At 42.0% G+C, this 16,821-nt stretch overlaps 1 protein-coding gene across 5 annotated transcripts in view; it reads right to left on the minus strand.

Annotated features, from left to right (window-relative positions):
- LOC149837351 (alanine--tRNA ligase-like) overlaps window positions 1-16,821 on the minus strand; it is a 172,619-nt gene that overhangs the window by 125,888 nt on the left and 29,910 nt on the right. For all 5 annotated transcript variants that reach the window (XR_016431900.1, XM_090005981.1, XM_090005980.1 and 2 more), the window contains exons 4-6: window positions 5,025-5,171; window positions 4,720-4,872; window positions 4,449-4,578 (exon numbers count right to left, since the gene is read on the minus strand). Coding sequence is in view for 4 of the 5 variants with exons in the window: in XM_090005981.1 (XP_089862107.1) it covers window positions 4,449-4,578; window positions 4,720-4,872; window positions 5,025-5,171 (430 nt within the window). In the remaining variant the exon portion in view is untranslated. The remainder of the gene's footprint in view (window positions 1-4,448; window positions 4,579-4,719; window positions 4,873-5,024; window positions 5,172-16,821) is intronic.

The raw sequence follows: 16,821 nt of genomic DNA on the forward strand, positions 1-16,821 counted from the left end.
GAATCTATGCAAATCTGAACATGCTTATATTATTGAGTGTGAATATGCACATGAATGCATACTTGAAATATGAAACTATGTATGCATGCATAACTGAATGAAAATATGCCTATTCATGCATACGTGAGATGTGAAAATTTGCTTATACATGCAGCCTGAACTTGAGTATGCATATGCATGCATAATCAGAAATAAACGTGTATGTTTTCACATGTTTAGAAATTTGCAAAGAAAGGTGTACAGGTATGTATTGAAAGTATGCAGCAGTACCAAATGCCAATAACAGATGGCACCAAATATGGTACCCTGCCCATATCAAAGTAGCGAGGTGACTAGTCCTGACAATTTTTTAGTGCATAGAATATGTGGAAAGGATATATCCCTTTTCTTTTCATTTTTCACGTGGGTACTGCAGTGATGAAGATCCTAAATAGATGGTTAACCAATATGGCAGCTTTATAACTGAATCAAAGAAAGAAAGAAAAGGAAATAAAGAATTGGTCTGCTCACATGATTTATAAAGCCAAAGTGTACTAGATTGCTTAATTGGCTTTGTCTTATCCAGCCATTCCATTTCAACTATGTATGTCTCCAACTAACAGTCCATTTATGCAAAACTATACAAGGAACTTCAAAAATTGCTGTGAAAGAATTCGACAAGTCAATCCCTTTAGACCCTCATGCATGGCATACTTACTACCTGCTCCTGCATCATATAATTAAGACCCACTACATACTGCTTATCATCTTACCATGATGAAAAAAAAAATCATAACCATGCCATTGACCTCCTCAAACTTCTGCATTGAATGAACCACTTTATGATGCCTACGGCAATCCGCCAAACTCATTCTCATATAAAAACAGCATCTAAAATGGAATCTCACACTACCACAGTTTTTTTTTAAGCTCCACTCCCTGCCTATAAACCCCATGAAGGTTCACCAAACAATTAACTCTTTTAACTCTTCAACATTTTCACTACTTCTAAACAAGAAACTTACATAGATGAACTTGACATGCTTAAAGCAGCAGCAAAACATCCTAAAGTTATCTGGCTCGAGATATGTAAACTAGATTTGTCACGGGACCGTCACGCTGATTCGTTCGTATATTAACTTGATTGGATTTTAATGCTACTTGGGACTGACTTGGGCCTGCAGCACCCAACTGAGTGGGCTCGGCTGGGGCTGCGTTCTGTTTTCAAAAAAAAAAAGTTATTTTGAAACAAAAGTTTTTGAAATAAAAAAAAATTTGTTTCTCCCTTGTGTTGGGGACAGGCAGGTGGCCTCTTTGGGTTCAGTTGGGTTGGGCTGAACCCTAGTCGATGGTGTCGGGTAGGCTTGATGAGCCAATTTAAATATATATATATAGATATAGATATATATATATATTCAACATTGAATATTATTTAAATCTGGAATTAGACATTTATAATGCATGTTAAACTTCCAAATTTTTTGTTATGTACATGTAGGTGGGTTTGAATACATGTTGTGAATGAAAACTTTCACATGCTTTGAATTGATGTGACATGCTTACGTATTATATTATATGGAATTTTGTTCAAGCGCATGTGCAGACATCAAATTGATGCGTATTTCGCATGTAGACGAATGCATGAATGTTCACTTGTTCAAATTAACTTGATTTATTAATGAAAGCATGTTTGTGGAATGGTCACATGAAAGCACATGCACATGAATAGTGAACACATGCATATGGATGTTGTATTTCATGCGCATTGTTAAGTTGGTATACATGAATGTTACATCATTCAATATATGGCATATTGTTATGATTTTTGCATATGGTGTATCGATGATCTAAATGAATCATTATAGGCCTCATGAGCCTTGAGCTTTGGTTTGTTCCTTCTTTACTTGTTTATAATGCATCGCAAAAATCACATTAATATTGTTGCACTGTATTGCACTGTTCTATGCTTTTTTGAAGGCGATGGTCCGGTGATGGTTCTCGCAGAGGAATACGCGAGCTTGTGCCCTAGTTTGCATGCTGAATTATAAATTAAAGAATTGGCTAATAATAAAGATAAATGAACAGTGTAATATACGTTCTGAGATCTCTCGGCGTTAGAAAGGAAATCTTAGAGTTTCGGTTTTAGAGGATCACGAGTATACAAAAACTCTGTGCGCATTATTGATTACCACTGAACATGATATTGAAGTTCTTTCTCCTGGTCACGGTTTTAAAGAGAATCCATCACTTTGCTTGGGGATGGTGTGTAGACACAGTTGCTTTTTGGTATACCAAAGAAGTGGCATTATTGAATGTGGAGGTCCTTAGTGTCCCGACATTAGATGTAGAGGTCTAATGTTCCGAAGGTGATTCGATCAAGGGTCAAGTTTAGAACCTAGTAATAAAATACAACTTGTGTGCTAAGTTACTCTGAGAACCCTACTTGACCTCAGGAAATTTTACTCGTTTGGTGTATCCGCGGGTAACGGTAATCAAAAAGATAAACTTAAATTGTGTCCATTTAAGAGAGACATGTATATGAAAAGAAAATTCTGATAAAAGATAATAATTTATTTATGAATTGCACTGAAATCATGCATATTCTTGCTATGCATTAGATCATGCATATTTAATTGTTCTCTTAATTGTGATATATTGGTGAATGCATAATGTTCCCTAATGCATGTTAAATGGTTATATTGCTAAATTTGTGATTCCTGTTATTTATTAAATGATCTCTCATGCTTAATAATTGTTCTGTATTGCATGAATGGTTAATTGAATTATAAATTTGTCATAATTGCATCCCTCTAAAATATTGCATGAATCTTATTTATATTTTTTATACTTATTTGTTTCATTAGAGGGATTCGTACGCAGAATGTTTTAGATTCTGACAACCTACTTTTGTTGTTTTTCACAGGCTTAGGTGATCAGTGAAGTGACTCGCTTCTGGGAGAGCTACGAGTGCTATACGTTTGCTAGAAAGCTTCACAGATGGACAGTGTGTCTCTGCTTTTTTTTATTTTATTTTACATTAAATGGTTTATGCACTCTGATTTTTCTTATGCAATTGTCTCGATACATTTCTTACTTATTAAATAAAATTTGGCTTGTTATGGTGTTGATGATAAATGTAAGATCTTTGGTGATTTGTTTGGTGATCAAATTGTGAGTAGAACTGTAAGAGCCCCGATCTTTAAAAAGATTTTCGCAATAGTTTAAAAAAAATCACGCTTTTAAAAGATATGAGTTGAGGTCGTTACATACAAATGATTGGAGTTTTATCTTATCTTTCTATTACTCGTCCTGCTATCTCTCATGTTATTCACTCTATTAGTCAATTTTAGCATGCTCCCACTACAGTATATGAGTGTTGTAATGAAAAATATTAGATATATTAAGAATTCCATCAATTATGGATTGTTTTTGTCATTCTCTTCATCCCTATAAGTCATTGCATATTCTGATTCTGACTTGGGAAGGGATGTAAATGATGGACGCTCAACTATTGGTTTATGTATTTTTGTAAGTGATTCTCTAATTTAATGCTGATACAAAAAGCAACAGAAGGTGTCTCTCTCTTCCACTGAAGCTGAGTATCGTGTCATAGCAATGACGACATCTGAGTTAGTATGGTTGCGGCAACTACTAGAAGATTTGGGAATCAACATCATTGAACCCTCCAGATTATGTTGTGATAACAAGAGCGTTGTATACATAGCAAGCAATCATTTATTCCATGAGAGAACAAAACATATTGAAATGGATTGCTACTATATTTGTGAAGAATGCCTAAGGAAGACCATCACATTGCCTTATGTTCTATCGAAGTATCAACTATTCTTCATCAAAGTGCTCCTGTCACCTAGATTTTATTTCCTACTTGGCAAACTATCGGTTGTTCCACCATGAGTTTGAGGGGGGGGTGTTAAAATATGTATATATATATATATATAACCGAAATACCCATCAGGGGTATTTTGGTCTTTTCTTGTAATATATGTCAGCCCATTAGTGGCTGACCTTTTTTACCTTTTTTATTTTTTGCATTTTTATCATTCTTTTCATAATGATGGGACAACTCCATATAGCTGCTCCCAATAGTCATATGGAGCTGCCCCCTTTAGCTCCTAATTGTATTATAAATTGGCCTTTGTGGCCCTTGTATGTCTCTCTTTAAGAGTGCTTCTATGCAATAACAAAGATTATTTGACCCTTGTGTGGGTGGTTCGACTATTCAATCAAGTATTCTTGCATGTTTATTGGATTGGATCCATTTCATTACAGATATGTCTGGTCCATGCATAAAACCATAATTACATTATATAAATTTCTAACTGCGACCTAGCATTGGCAGTGGATCTGAACAAATATATAAAAGGATGAAACTTATTTATTTGCACCCTACCGAAGTAAGGAACCCCCAATTGGTGCTCAACAATATTACAAGGACCAAAGCATATTACCAGGACGAGAGCCATCAGCGATTGCAAATGATAGAGTCCTTATGTGGTCAGCGACAACTCTATATGCCATATCAACTTTTTCAGCATCATCTACTCCAACTTTTCTGGAGTATGGTCGTGCACCAGTCACCTATATATCAATTAATTGTATGCTAAATCAAATTTGGAAGAAACAGCTACCTATATGCAGTGGATTCCATAATATCAGTTAATGAACTTTTCAAACTAAAAATAACTAAAATGATCTATACTTAAATAATTATAACCATACTTCTTGTATAGCATCAAATATCGGCAAGAACACATCTGTATCATAGTTGCTCATCTTGTTCTGGAGAATTGATGTAAGGCGTTCGAAACCCATTCCTGTGTCAACATGTTTTGCAGGCAAAGGCCTTAGAGAACCATCATTTTCCCTGTTGAACTGCATCAAAACACCCAGTGAGCAAAAGGATTACACAAAGTAATGAAGCATAAGTTTGAGCAAAAGGATTACACAAAGTAATGAAGCATAAGTTTGGAAAACGTGCAGGACAACAGATGTGAAAGTAATATAAGAGTAGCCAATAACTAAACCTGAATAAAAACAAGGTTCCATATCTCAATGCAAGTAGGATCATCGTTGTTGACCAATGAAGCAGCATCACGGTTACCAACTCTGTCAAAATGGATTTCAGTACAGGGTCCACATGGGCCCATCTCACCCATCTCCCAGAAGTTATCCTGTCCAATATTTGAATGTCAGAAGTTACAAAACCACAGGAATATATAGGTGACAACAAATAAGAGAAATATAAGGTGGACAGATTTAACACACATGCAGGCGCATGAGCTCACACAAAGCTCATATCAGCTGAAAACTTAACTAGATGTTAACAAGTTCATGGAGGCTATTGCCAAAAACAACCTTGAATTTCCAGTTGCCATTAGTTATCTAAAAAGGCACTTTACTAAAAAGATCTCCATACTTCCAAAGTATGACTCATAAATAGCGTGAATATTTTGTACAATTACATTGATGCCCTTGGTAGCAGTAATGAGTCTAAAACATTCAATTTTAGATTAAAATTTGAGGTTACTTACAAAAACATACCCAGTCTTTTTTTATGTTTTGGATTCATACACAAGAATTCGATAATTTAAATAAATACTTATTTTCATCCTTCGTTATTCAAATGCATAACTATGTCGACTATGTTCCTCCTAAGTCCTAACTATAGTTAATAATCAAATAAATTTAATCAATAAATTCTAATATGTACCAATTTTACCCTTATTAACATTTCATCTTCCTCTCTATCTGGAAAGCCCGTGAAGAAAAAAAAACGGATCCAGGTTGGATCCGACAGGATCCAGGTTGGATCCGACAGGATCCAGGTTGGATCCGACAGGATCCAGGTTGGATCCGACAGGATCCAGGTTGGATCCGACAGGATCCAGGTTGGATCCGACAGGATCCAGGTTGGATCCGACAGGATCCAGGTTGGATCCGACAGGATCCAGGTTGGATCCGACAGGATCCAAACCGGGTACCCCTTCCTCCTCCCGTGTTTCTATTTAAACACGGAGGAGGGGTCTCCCTTTTACAAGAAAAAGAAACCTTGCCCCTCTCGGAGCTCTCTCTCTCCCCGAGTCCCTCCCCTCTCTCGACCTTGCATGCCAGAGACCCCGACGCACCGGCAATGTCACCGGAGTTGCCCTCCCGTCTCCCTCCCTGCAACCTTCCTCTGAACTGAAACCCCCGACCCTCCCGTCCCTTTGTCTTCTTTCCCTTCTTGCCGAGGCACGATCGTTTGGGCTTCCCCTTGTCAGCAACCCCTCGCTAGAGGCGCATACCCTAAAGGTACGCAGCCCCCCTCTCACTAACTCTCCCTTTCCCTCTCTCTCAAGTTTTGTTGGCAGGAGGGGCACCCTCCTGCCGTCGCTTGTGTCCGGTCGACTGGCAGTGGGCGGCGCCCCCTGCCCACCCACACCCCACCCCCCCACCCCCTTTCTTGTTAGGGTCGCCGCTTCCTGCCTTCTTTTGTTTTACGGCCATCAAGCATGGGGCGATGCTCCCCTGCCTCTTGTCACCCCTCCTGCCTCTCCTTTTTTCGGCCAAAAGGTCGGGGTGTCGCCCCATGCCTTCCTCCCTTTTTTCGACCAACAGGCAGCAAGGCGACTCCCCTTGCCTCTTCTGTTTTGACAGGAAGGCAGGGGCACCACCCTCTGCCTTTCCCCCTTTTTCTGTAGACGAACCAGAGCCACCATTGTTGGTGGCTCTGGATTTGCCAGGACGGAGGGTGTTGAGCACCCCCCCCCCCTACTCTTTTTCTTTCTCGGCCAGTAGGCAAAGGGTGGCACCCCCTGCCTCCTCCCTTTTCGGCCTGAGGGCAGGGGCGCAACCCCTGCCCCCTTCCTCGCTTCTGCCAGGCCGGCGGGCAGGGGTTGCGCCCCTGCCCCCTCCTTATCCCGGCAGGCCGTCAGGGCAGGACATGCCCCCTACCCTCCTCCCTCTCGTTGTCAGTCTGTTGGGCAGAGACGTGACCCATGTCTCCCTTCTTTTTCTACTGTTGGGCAGGGGTGTGCCCTGCCTTTCCTTTCTTGTCAGATTTGACCCCTGGCGCAGATCGACATTTCATTTTTGTTAAGAAATCACTTTTTATTTTTTTCACAATACATACGTTCCATTAGCGCAACGGACTCTACACATGCCCTGAGGCACGGGCCTTTGATCACCTATGCCAAGAGACATCAACAACTCCGACAACCTCTGAGGTAGGGAAAAGTTGTGCAAAGGATAATGGATAAACTAAAGTATAGAACATTTAAATAGAAATAAATATATATATATATATGTATGTTTATAATTCAAGGACACAGTTTTGCGATCCTTGTCCTCTTTCCTTTATGTCATTTACTTTGCCATTACGTTTTAATGTACAAGCTAGTGCTTATGCATTTAATCCAAAGACGCAGTTTTGCAATCTTTGTCCTCTTTCCTTTATGTCATTTACTTTGCAGTCGTGCTTTAGTGGACAGGTTATTTCTTATGCATTTAATTCAAGGACACAGTTTTGTGATCTTTGTCTTCTTTCCTTTATGTCATTTACTTTGCCACCGCGCTTTAGTGCACATGCTACTACTGCTTACATATTTATTTAGTCGATGTACGGTTTTGCACCTCATGCACTGCATACGCATTTATTTGATATAATTTTGTATCTCGTGCACTGCTTACGTATTTATTTAGCCGGGGTACCGTTTCATACCTCGTGCACTGCTTACGAATTTATTTAGCGTAGGTATGGTTTCGTACCACGTGCATTGTTTACGCACTTATTTGCTTATTACTTTGTCGTTGCGTTACGATATGCACAGGCCTGCATTATGAAATCCTTACATAAATGCAACCTTGTAGGACACGCATGTGTGTATTCTTTTCTACCTGTTTCCCACTTGCCCTTTTTGAAAGACACAGGTTTGTGCATGGGCACTAAAGTTTTAAAGAAAATGGATAACTTGATAGAATCTTGCTTTCTGAATGCTTATTTTTGCAAAGCAAATTCTGCACACTTGAAGGTTGCCAAATTGCAACTAAGTTTTCCCAAGTCGGCGCATTTGGGAGAAATGTTTTACAACTTCGGTTTAATATCCGATATGACTCGGATGACCCCAGTTGGGATCATGGGAATGTGTTTGGTTGGGGTTTTCTTTTGAGAAACTCATACCCATTTTATCGTAAGTAGTATCGCGAGACACTGGATGAGAGATCCGTAGCGATCTAATATTGTGTAAATTGCACAATGATATACAAGTGGTTTAAAAAGACCTGCTCACTTCAAATTAAACTAAATAGTTGCATCATTTCTTTTACGAAACAATGGAGTTGGGGTTTCGTTTGAGAAACCGTTACCCCTCTCATCGTAGTTGTACTTTTAGACAAGCACAGCATGTTAGTACTACAATGATTGAATGAGAGGTTCAGGTAACCTCGAAGCGTGTGAATAGCACATTATGGAAGTCACAAAATGGTGATGATCGTCTTCACAGGCAAAATACTCGAGATGGTTTGAAAGACCAGAGCATGTAGAATGGATCTTCAGTTAAATAGAATCTGAAGCACACATTTGCCCCGCTATTTTTCATCAAAGGAGAGAATAGGATGGTAAAAAAACTCCGTTGGACAGGTTGTTAACAACCACCCCTTAGGCAAATGATTCGGTGTCCCCGGTCATCGAAGTTAGGGAACGGGACTACCAAAAATTATATTAGGTGGTAGATCTCATGGACTTCTGCATGTGAACGAGTGCCATTTGAGAAATTATCTCTCGGTCATTGGTCGTCACCTTAGGAGCAGACTCAGCTAGTTATTCAAGGTATTCGAGGTATCGAAAATACATGGCATAATAAACCCCCAGATTAGTCTCAGTTGTTTCTATGTTTCACGCATCTGCATACCCACAGGTCAGCTAATATCGAAACAAAGTTATCTTTCTCACACCACTTGTTAAATTGCGTATCATATAAGAATTTGATACATATGTTAGATTTGTTCACATTACTTGTTCAATAATGTATCATGTATTAATTAATTATTTATTGTAGATTTGATGAATTACTTGTTAAATTGCGTATCATGTATGGATGAAATGGATATGCTAGAAATGTTCTATATTGTCTTGTGCACCTACCAATTTTTCATGAAACTGACCCATTTTATGGTTAAAGGTGATTATTAGGTTTACGAGACAGACAATAGTGCGATTGTAAGATGGCTTCAACATCCCACTGTTTTTGCTGGCCTTCCGCATCCTGGATACATTTTGGGTTTTGCATTTTGTATAAGAGTTTGCCTGGGAAATCACATTTTGTATAAACTTGAAATTTTCTTCTAATGCATCTGGTTTGTGAATGTTTTGCGAAGATTCAATTTATTGTAAAATGAAGGCTTTTACGTTAATGCGCCCAAGGTTGTCAACTTGCCTTTTATTTTCAAAAAAATTGTTTTCGCTGATTCATTAAAACAAAAACTCTGAAAAGAATAAAGAATTTTCTAATCTCTTTCGATTATTTTGAAAGGTTTAAAAGTTCAAAATTTTAGGGTGTTACACTCTCTCTCCCATCTTATTGCAAAACGGGTTGGGTCATGCTTTCAAGGAGTAATCCAGATTTAGATATGGATCTGACTCAAATCTTAGGTGGTGTTGTGGATCTGTTTGGATTGATTTACGGGAAGTCACATCACATAAAGCAGCACATGACTAACATTCCAAAATCACAGTAAGACCATGTGTCAGGGATCCAAATGATGCATAAGCTGAGGTGCAGAAAAATTGAAAGAAAGAAATAAAACAGGGAACATGTGTTATAAGCAGTGATATGGCATGAGGCACTACCAAATGATGAAATGAAATCACATAAATGATGATAGTAGGGACCTTAAAAATTCTAAATAATGTTGGGGTTTCTTTCTGAGAAACCAATACCCCTCTCATCATAACGGTACTATCAAACATGCACGACATGCCAGTACTACGATGATTCGATGAGAGGTTTATGGTAACCGCGTAGCGTGCAAATGCACAATGATAACATGGAAATCACATAAATGGTAATCATCGCCTTCATAGGTAAGATGCTCGATTTGGTTTGAAAGACCAGAGCATGCAAAATGGGTCGTCAGTTAAAACAGAACCTGACATACCCACTCGTCTCTTGGTTCTGTCAAGAAAGAGGATGGGATGGTACAAAAACTATGATGGACAGGTTGTTAACAACTACCCTTGAGCAAATGACTCGATGTGCCCAGTCATCGGAGTTAGGGGACGGGGCTACCAAAAATTTATCCTAGGTGATAGTTTTCATAAACTTCTGCAAAAGTTGGATGCATCCCTTGCCACGAATGGCTCTAAAAAATTCTTTCTCGATCCTTGGTCGTCCCTTTAGGAACGGACTCAATTAGTTTTTCGGAGAATCAAAATATATAACATAACAAACCTCTGGGCAGTCTCAATTGTTTCTACGTTCTCTAATGTGTGTACCCTCAGGACTGTTTAATATCGAAACAAAGTTATCATGTTTATTTTACTTATTTTGACTTGCACATCGCAAAAGAAACAACGTATGTATATATATATATATATATATATTAGTTTGGTTCTGAATTTTGTTAGAATGCTCATTTTGCTCACTCTTCGGAGACATCTGATAAATTGGAACAATACATAAACAAGATTAGCACTCTCATTTTTACTTATTCTGAACTGCATATCACGAATGAAACTACGCATATGTTAGTTTTATTCTGAATTGTTATATCTATGTACCTACCAGATTTTTATCGATTTGACACTATTTTATGAATACAAGTGATGATTAGATCGGTATGGCAAGCGATGGCGTGATGATATCAAGATGATATTCTTTCCCTGACGTTTTACTCATGAGGACATGTTTTGTAATTTGGTAAAAGGGTTTCTTTGAAATTTCACTTTTCGTATAAACTTTAAAACCTCATTTTGAATCTATTTGGTTTCAATGAATGTACGGAGTTATGAATCTGTTGTATAAAAGAAAGGTTCCCAAGTAATGTGCCAAAGGTCCATTGACTTGTTATTTCAAAATACCATTTTCTGTTGAATTACTATTTAAAACTCTGATAAAGGAATGATTACAAGGCTTTTCAAAATTTTCCTAAAAAGTTATAAATCCGGGATTTTGGGGGGTATTACGAGTAGTATCAAAGCAACGGGAAAAACAGTGATTTTTTATCATCCGACATCTGCATCGCACTGTAAGTATTATTGATTAAATTACTTTTATATATCTTGATTAAACAAATATGTTTCGGTTTAGATGTCATACAATGAGATGCACAAGGCAATAAATGCTTTAACCGAAACAGTTAAACAACTCCAATCAATGGTTTAGAACCTGAATCCTAGGATGGCTTGCGAAAGCGCCCAGCTAGGTCAACGTGTTAACAGGATGGAATGCCATCCAGCTCTCTCGGGTCAAATATGCGAACGGGATCTTGTAAAGTGTCTTTTGTAAGAAAGGTGGGTCATTCTGTGGAATACTACCACCTTAAACAAAGTCACGACAGGAGACAGCTGACCGCACAAGGCGTAAAGAAATGGGAGCAAGTTAAGGGTATACAATACAAAAAGTCGGTTGGAAATAGTTGGGGCAACAAACGATGACCTGCTAAAGACAAAATGCAGAGACCCTCATTCAAAAAACAAAAACAACGTAAAAGAATCGAGATACGACAACAACCAAATCAGATATGTCCAAAGTGCAACTATATCCATCGTGCATAGCCATGCCCCCGAGATACCGGAGGCTGTCTATATTGCGGAAATATGGGGCATTACGCCCGAAATTGTCTCAAGAAGGCAGCAAATTGGCAGAAACGAACTGTGGGTCAAGGTCAGCAGCATCAACAACAACAACCTCACCAGCAACCATAAAGAGAAGTGTTTGGTCGCGTCAATACTACCATGACTGAACAAGTAGAAGATGGTGAATAGAAACTTTAATAGTCATTGGTTAAGACTTGTGAGTCCATACGAATTTTGTCAAGACAAAAGTTCATCAATGAAATCGCGTATATATTTTGGTCAACCGAGTAATTAGCTAAAAACTTTTCTCATAAACTCATTATGAGTTGTCTTGATCATTTGAAGAGCTTATATGTTTGGGTATACACATGTTGTGCATCCTCGTTAACATCGGTTAGCTTAGACTATGATATCTACAAATAACCTTTAAAGGAAATTTTGAGGACGAAAATCTTTTAAAAGGGGTTGGTTATAAAGACTCATTTTTTCAAAAAAAAAAAATGATCCATCCCGGATCCGAATCCATTTCCCCCCGTGTTTTTCTATTTAAACTCTGCAGGAGGGTTTCCCTTTTACGAGAAAAAAAGGAGAAACCCTCTCTCTCCCCGATTTCCCCTCCCCCGACCCCTTCACCCTCTCCATCTTCCTCTTGCCGAGGCACGACCTGCGCCCCCACTCTCTCGCGTCTCTGCACACCCTCTCTCTCTCTCTCTCCTCGACTTGCCGGAGCCCCCCGCGCCCGACCACCTCTCTTCCCTATCCCCTCGACCTCCATCTCCCTTTCTCAGCTCACCTGAAAGCCACGACCCTCGCCGAGAGCAAGCAACTCCCCTACGCCCTCGCTCTCTACCCTTGCGATATCTCTCTCCCTTCGTCAAAGTCGCTAGCCCCTTCGTTGGAGTTGTTGTCTCTCTCCCTCAGGTATGCTTCTATGTCTCACATTCTCCCCCTTCTCGTCTCTCTGATAACTCAGGCAGGAGCGTCGGTGCTCCTGCCCTCCCCCTCATCTCCATGGTGATTTCAGGCATAAGTGTCGGTGCTCCTGGCTTCGCCTTTTTTCCCCTCTTGGGATGATGTCGGCAGGAGGGGGCCAGCCCTCTTGCCCTTTTCTTCTTTGTCTGCGCAAGCCGGAGGGGCGACCCTCCTGCCCCTTCCGTTCTGATTACGCAGGCAGAAAAAGGCAACCCTCCCGCCCTTTCTCTTTCGTCTCTCCGCTTTTGGCAGGAGGGCACACCCTCCTGCCCCTTCCTCTTCTCTGATCGGCAGGCCGGAGGGCACACCCTCTTGCCCTTCCTCCTCTCAGTTGGCAGGAGGGGCGGTCCTCATGTCCCTTCAGTAGTAGCTGAAGGGACATGTCGAGCTGGGCTCGGTCTGAATCGAGCCTAGCCCGATCCGCCCAGCCAAGGGATCATACCGAGCTGGGCTCGGTCTAAATCGAGCCCAACCCGATTCTCTATGCTGGAGGACCAAGCCCAGATTCGGTCATGTCCTGGTAAAAGGGGTGAGGCTCGGCCTAAATGCCGAGCCCACCCCCTTTCTTTTTGTTTCCTGCAGCAACTGGAACCGAGCTCGGCTCGATTGGGGTCCAACTGAGTCGGGCTCGGTTGTGGTCTGCCCAGCCATGCTGGGCAAACTCGACCAAGTGGAGCTTGGTCTTTGCCGAACCCAACTTGATCCCCGTCTACAACCTGTCCGGCTCAGCCGAGCCAAGCCTGGCTAACATGAGGAACCAGTTTGGTTCACCTCGACTCTGGACCCGGCTCAGCTGGTCGGCTCGAATTCGAGTCGGGTTCGGCCCTTGCTACACGAACATGGCACCAATACGTGATTTAAAAAAAATTGTGTTGTTATTTTCGCAATACGATGAATCCTTTAGTGCACCCTATCAGTGCAACGGACTATACGTGCGCATCGAGGCACGAGCCACTTATCACCTACACTTGGAATCGTCAGCGAATCAGACAATCTCCGAGGTAAGGAAAAGTTGCATACGAGGACAATGGCAAAACCAGAGTAACCAGTAGAGGAAGCGGGAGCGGGAAGCGATACGGGAAGCAGGAGCGGGAAGAGAGGCACTTTCAAAAATTTAGGAAGCGTGGGACCACTTAGAAGAAAATTCTGAACCGTCTCGGAAGCGACCTAGGAAGCGAACCGGAAGCGAGGGGGAAGCGAAAAAAATGAGAAAAATGGGGAAGCGTGGGGAAGCGCGTTTCTCATAAATGGGAAGCGTGTTTCCCAAAAAAGGGGGATGCTTCCCCTCACGCTTCGGAAGCGCGACGTTTCGCGCTTCCGAAGCGTGCTTCTGCTTTTACCTAGGTGCTTCCGGTAACTCTGGGCAAAACACTTCTAACATATATATGTTTTTAACTCAAGGACGCAGTTTTGTGTATCATTGTCCATTTAAATTTATGTCATTTACTTTGCCATCGCGCTATCATTTGCATAGGCTACTGCTTACGCATTTATTTAGCTGAGGTACGATTTCGTACCTCGTGCACTGCTTATGTAATTTATTTCACTCGATATGTGGTTTCGCACATCGAGTCTTGTTTTATGTCGTTTACTTTGTCATCGCGCTATCACATGCACAGGCTACTACTTATGCATTTATTTAGCCAAGGAACGATTTCATACCTCATGCACTGCTTACGCATTTATTTAGCTGAGGTATGATTTCGTACCTCGTGCACTGCTTACGCATTTATTTAGCTCATGTAATTTCGCATGAGTCTTGCTTTATACATTGTCGTAGTGTTCTAATGTGCACAGACCTATGTTATATATGTATTATACATACATATATACAACCATGTAAGCTATGCAGTTTTGTGTACTCTTCCCTACACTGTATTACGTTTGTTCTTTTTAAAGATGTGGATTCGTGCATGTCTGCCAAAGCTTTAAAGAAAAAAATATTTCTTGCGAGATTCTAGTATTTGAATATTCGTGGTTTTGACAAGCAAAAATGAATACCTTACGGTTGCTCATTCGCATCCAAGTCTTTTCCACAAACCTGCGTAGCTGTAAAACCCACGAAAAAAAAACTTTTCGGATCCGACCCAGAGCCGATAACCCGTTAGGGTTAAAGATCGCAAGGGAAAGAGGGTTTTATTTTCAACCCTTCCACCCCTGTGCCGCTTGCCCTTAATCCCCCCCCCCCTCTGAGCTCTTTAAGAGCAACATAGAGGGGAGCAAGGACACACAGCGCACACGCCTCCCTCCCCCTCTCCTCCCAACGTCTCTCTCTCTCTTGCAGTTTCTAGCAAGCCCCGACGTTGCTGCCTCCTTATTCTGATCGCCGTCACCGGCGACCTCGCAAGGGAGCCCGACATCGACGACAGCGCCCCCTTCCAGGTACGCCCTCTATCTCCTCGATCTTCTTCCACCCTGAGTCTGGCAGACACCCCAACGGCCTCCTTCTGCCGGCAACAGCTCCACAGGCCCTTACCGCCACCCACCCAATCTCCTCGGAGGGTTTTCCGAACTGGCCCTCTTCCTGTTTTTTTTTTGTCAACACCACTTTGTCGAAACCCTGCTCGGTGTTCTTAGTTCAGCGACCACCTCACCAAAACCACGGTGTCTGTGGTTCCTCTCTCTCTCTCTCTCTCTCTCTCTCTCTCTCTCTCTCTCTCTCTCTCTCTCTCTCTCTCTCTCTCTCTCTCTCTCTCTCTCTCTCTCTCTCTCTTGTTGTCCTCCTCTACCTTGTTCCTCTTCGTCTGTCTTTATCCCTTTGTTTTTCTTTTTCAGCAGGTGATAGGGGCCTAGCCCCTGTCGCCCGTGTTTCCTCTTTAGAGGGTTGGCAGGGGCGAGACCCTATCGTCGGCTGGCTCGAGCAGGCCGACAGGGGCCAAGCCTCTGTCAGCCCCTCTCCTTCCCAGCAAGCGGCAGGGCTGCCGCCTACATTGCCTCTTCTATCAGACAGAGGGCTCCCAGGGGAGGGGCTGCTCGTGCCTTGGTCGGCAGGGTGGCAGGGGCCCCTGCCTGCCTCTTGTTCAAGCAGTTCGGCAGAGGCCAAGCCCTGCCACCTCCCTGTATCTGTGAGCAACGGCAGAGGTCGAGCCCTGTGGCTATCTCCCTCTCTTTTTTCTCATTTGGTGGGCAAGGGTCGAGCCCTTGACACCTCCTCGGGTTTTCCCGTTGAGTCAGCAGGGCGCAGCCAAGCCCTGTTTGCCTGGGTAGGTCGACAGGGGTCAAGCTCTGCCAACTTTGACCCCTCTTTCGACAGGTTGGCAGGGGAAAGGCCCTTGCTGCCTGTAGTTTTGGGAAGTTTGGCAGGAGTCGAGCCCCTCCCTCTGCTGATGTTTCCTGTAGGATGGTAGGGTGCCCCACCCTTGTCAACTCCTGCTTTGCCTGTATTTTGAGAGAAGCAGTCCCCCTGCCCTTTTGCCACCCTTTGGCAGGCAGTGGCCTCTGTTGTTCGGGCATGCAGGGAGCAGGGCTCCCTACCTCTACCACTTCCTTCTAGGCAGGGGCTATGACTCTGCCTCTGCAACTTTTCGGCTGGGAGCAATGCCCCCTGCAGGCAGGGAGAGCCCTTGCTTATCCTCGCATCGGGTCTGGTCTGCCGACCATTTCGGGTCTTACCGGACCTACCTCTTGTTTTGGGATCATGTCATACTAACATCTTTGCGCTCGCAGGTCGCACAACAGAGCTCACTCGTGCCCCGCGACCCAAGCCGTCATCACCTACGCTCAGAGACGATCACAACCTCGCAACTTCCCAAGGTAGGGGAAAGTTGGGCAAAAGGGTAGTAGATGAACTGAATTAAGTTGAAATAATTAAAATAATCATGCTAGATACGCTTGGTTGTCCTTTATTTTTTTCTTGTACTTATCTACTTTGCCTTAGAGCACATATGAGCATGATAGAATCACATATAGAGATTTTCTAACTGCATTAGAACACATATGAGCATGATATAATCACATATAGAGTTTTTTTACTGCCTTAGAATACATATCATTCATGATAGAATCACATATAGTGTATAATTTATTTCAATATATTTTGTTTATCAATGTTGACCTTTCTTTTCTTGTGTAGGTTG

This window comes from Nuphar pumila, chromosome 5 (genome assembly GCF_984573655.1).
Source record: "Nuphar pumila chromosome 5, dmNupPumi1.hap1.1, whole genome shotgun sequence".
In the NCBI taxonomy this organism is placed as follows: domain Eukaryota; kingdom Viridiplantae; phylum Streptophyta; class Magnoliopsida; order Nymphaeales; family Nymphaeaceae; genus Nuphar; species Nuphar pumila.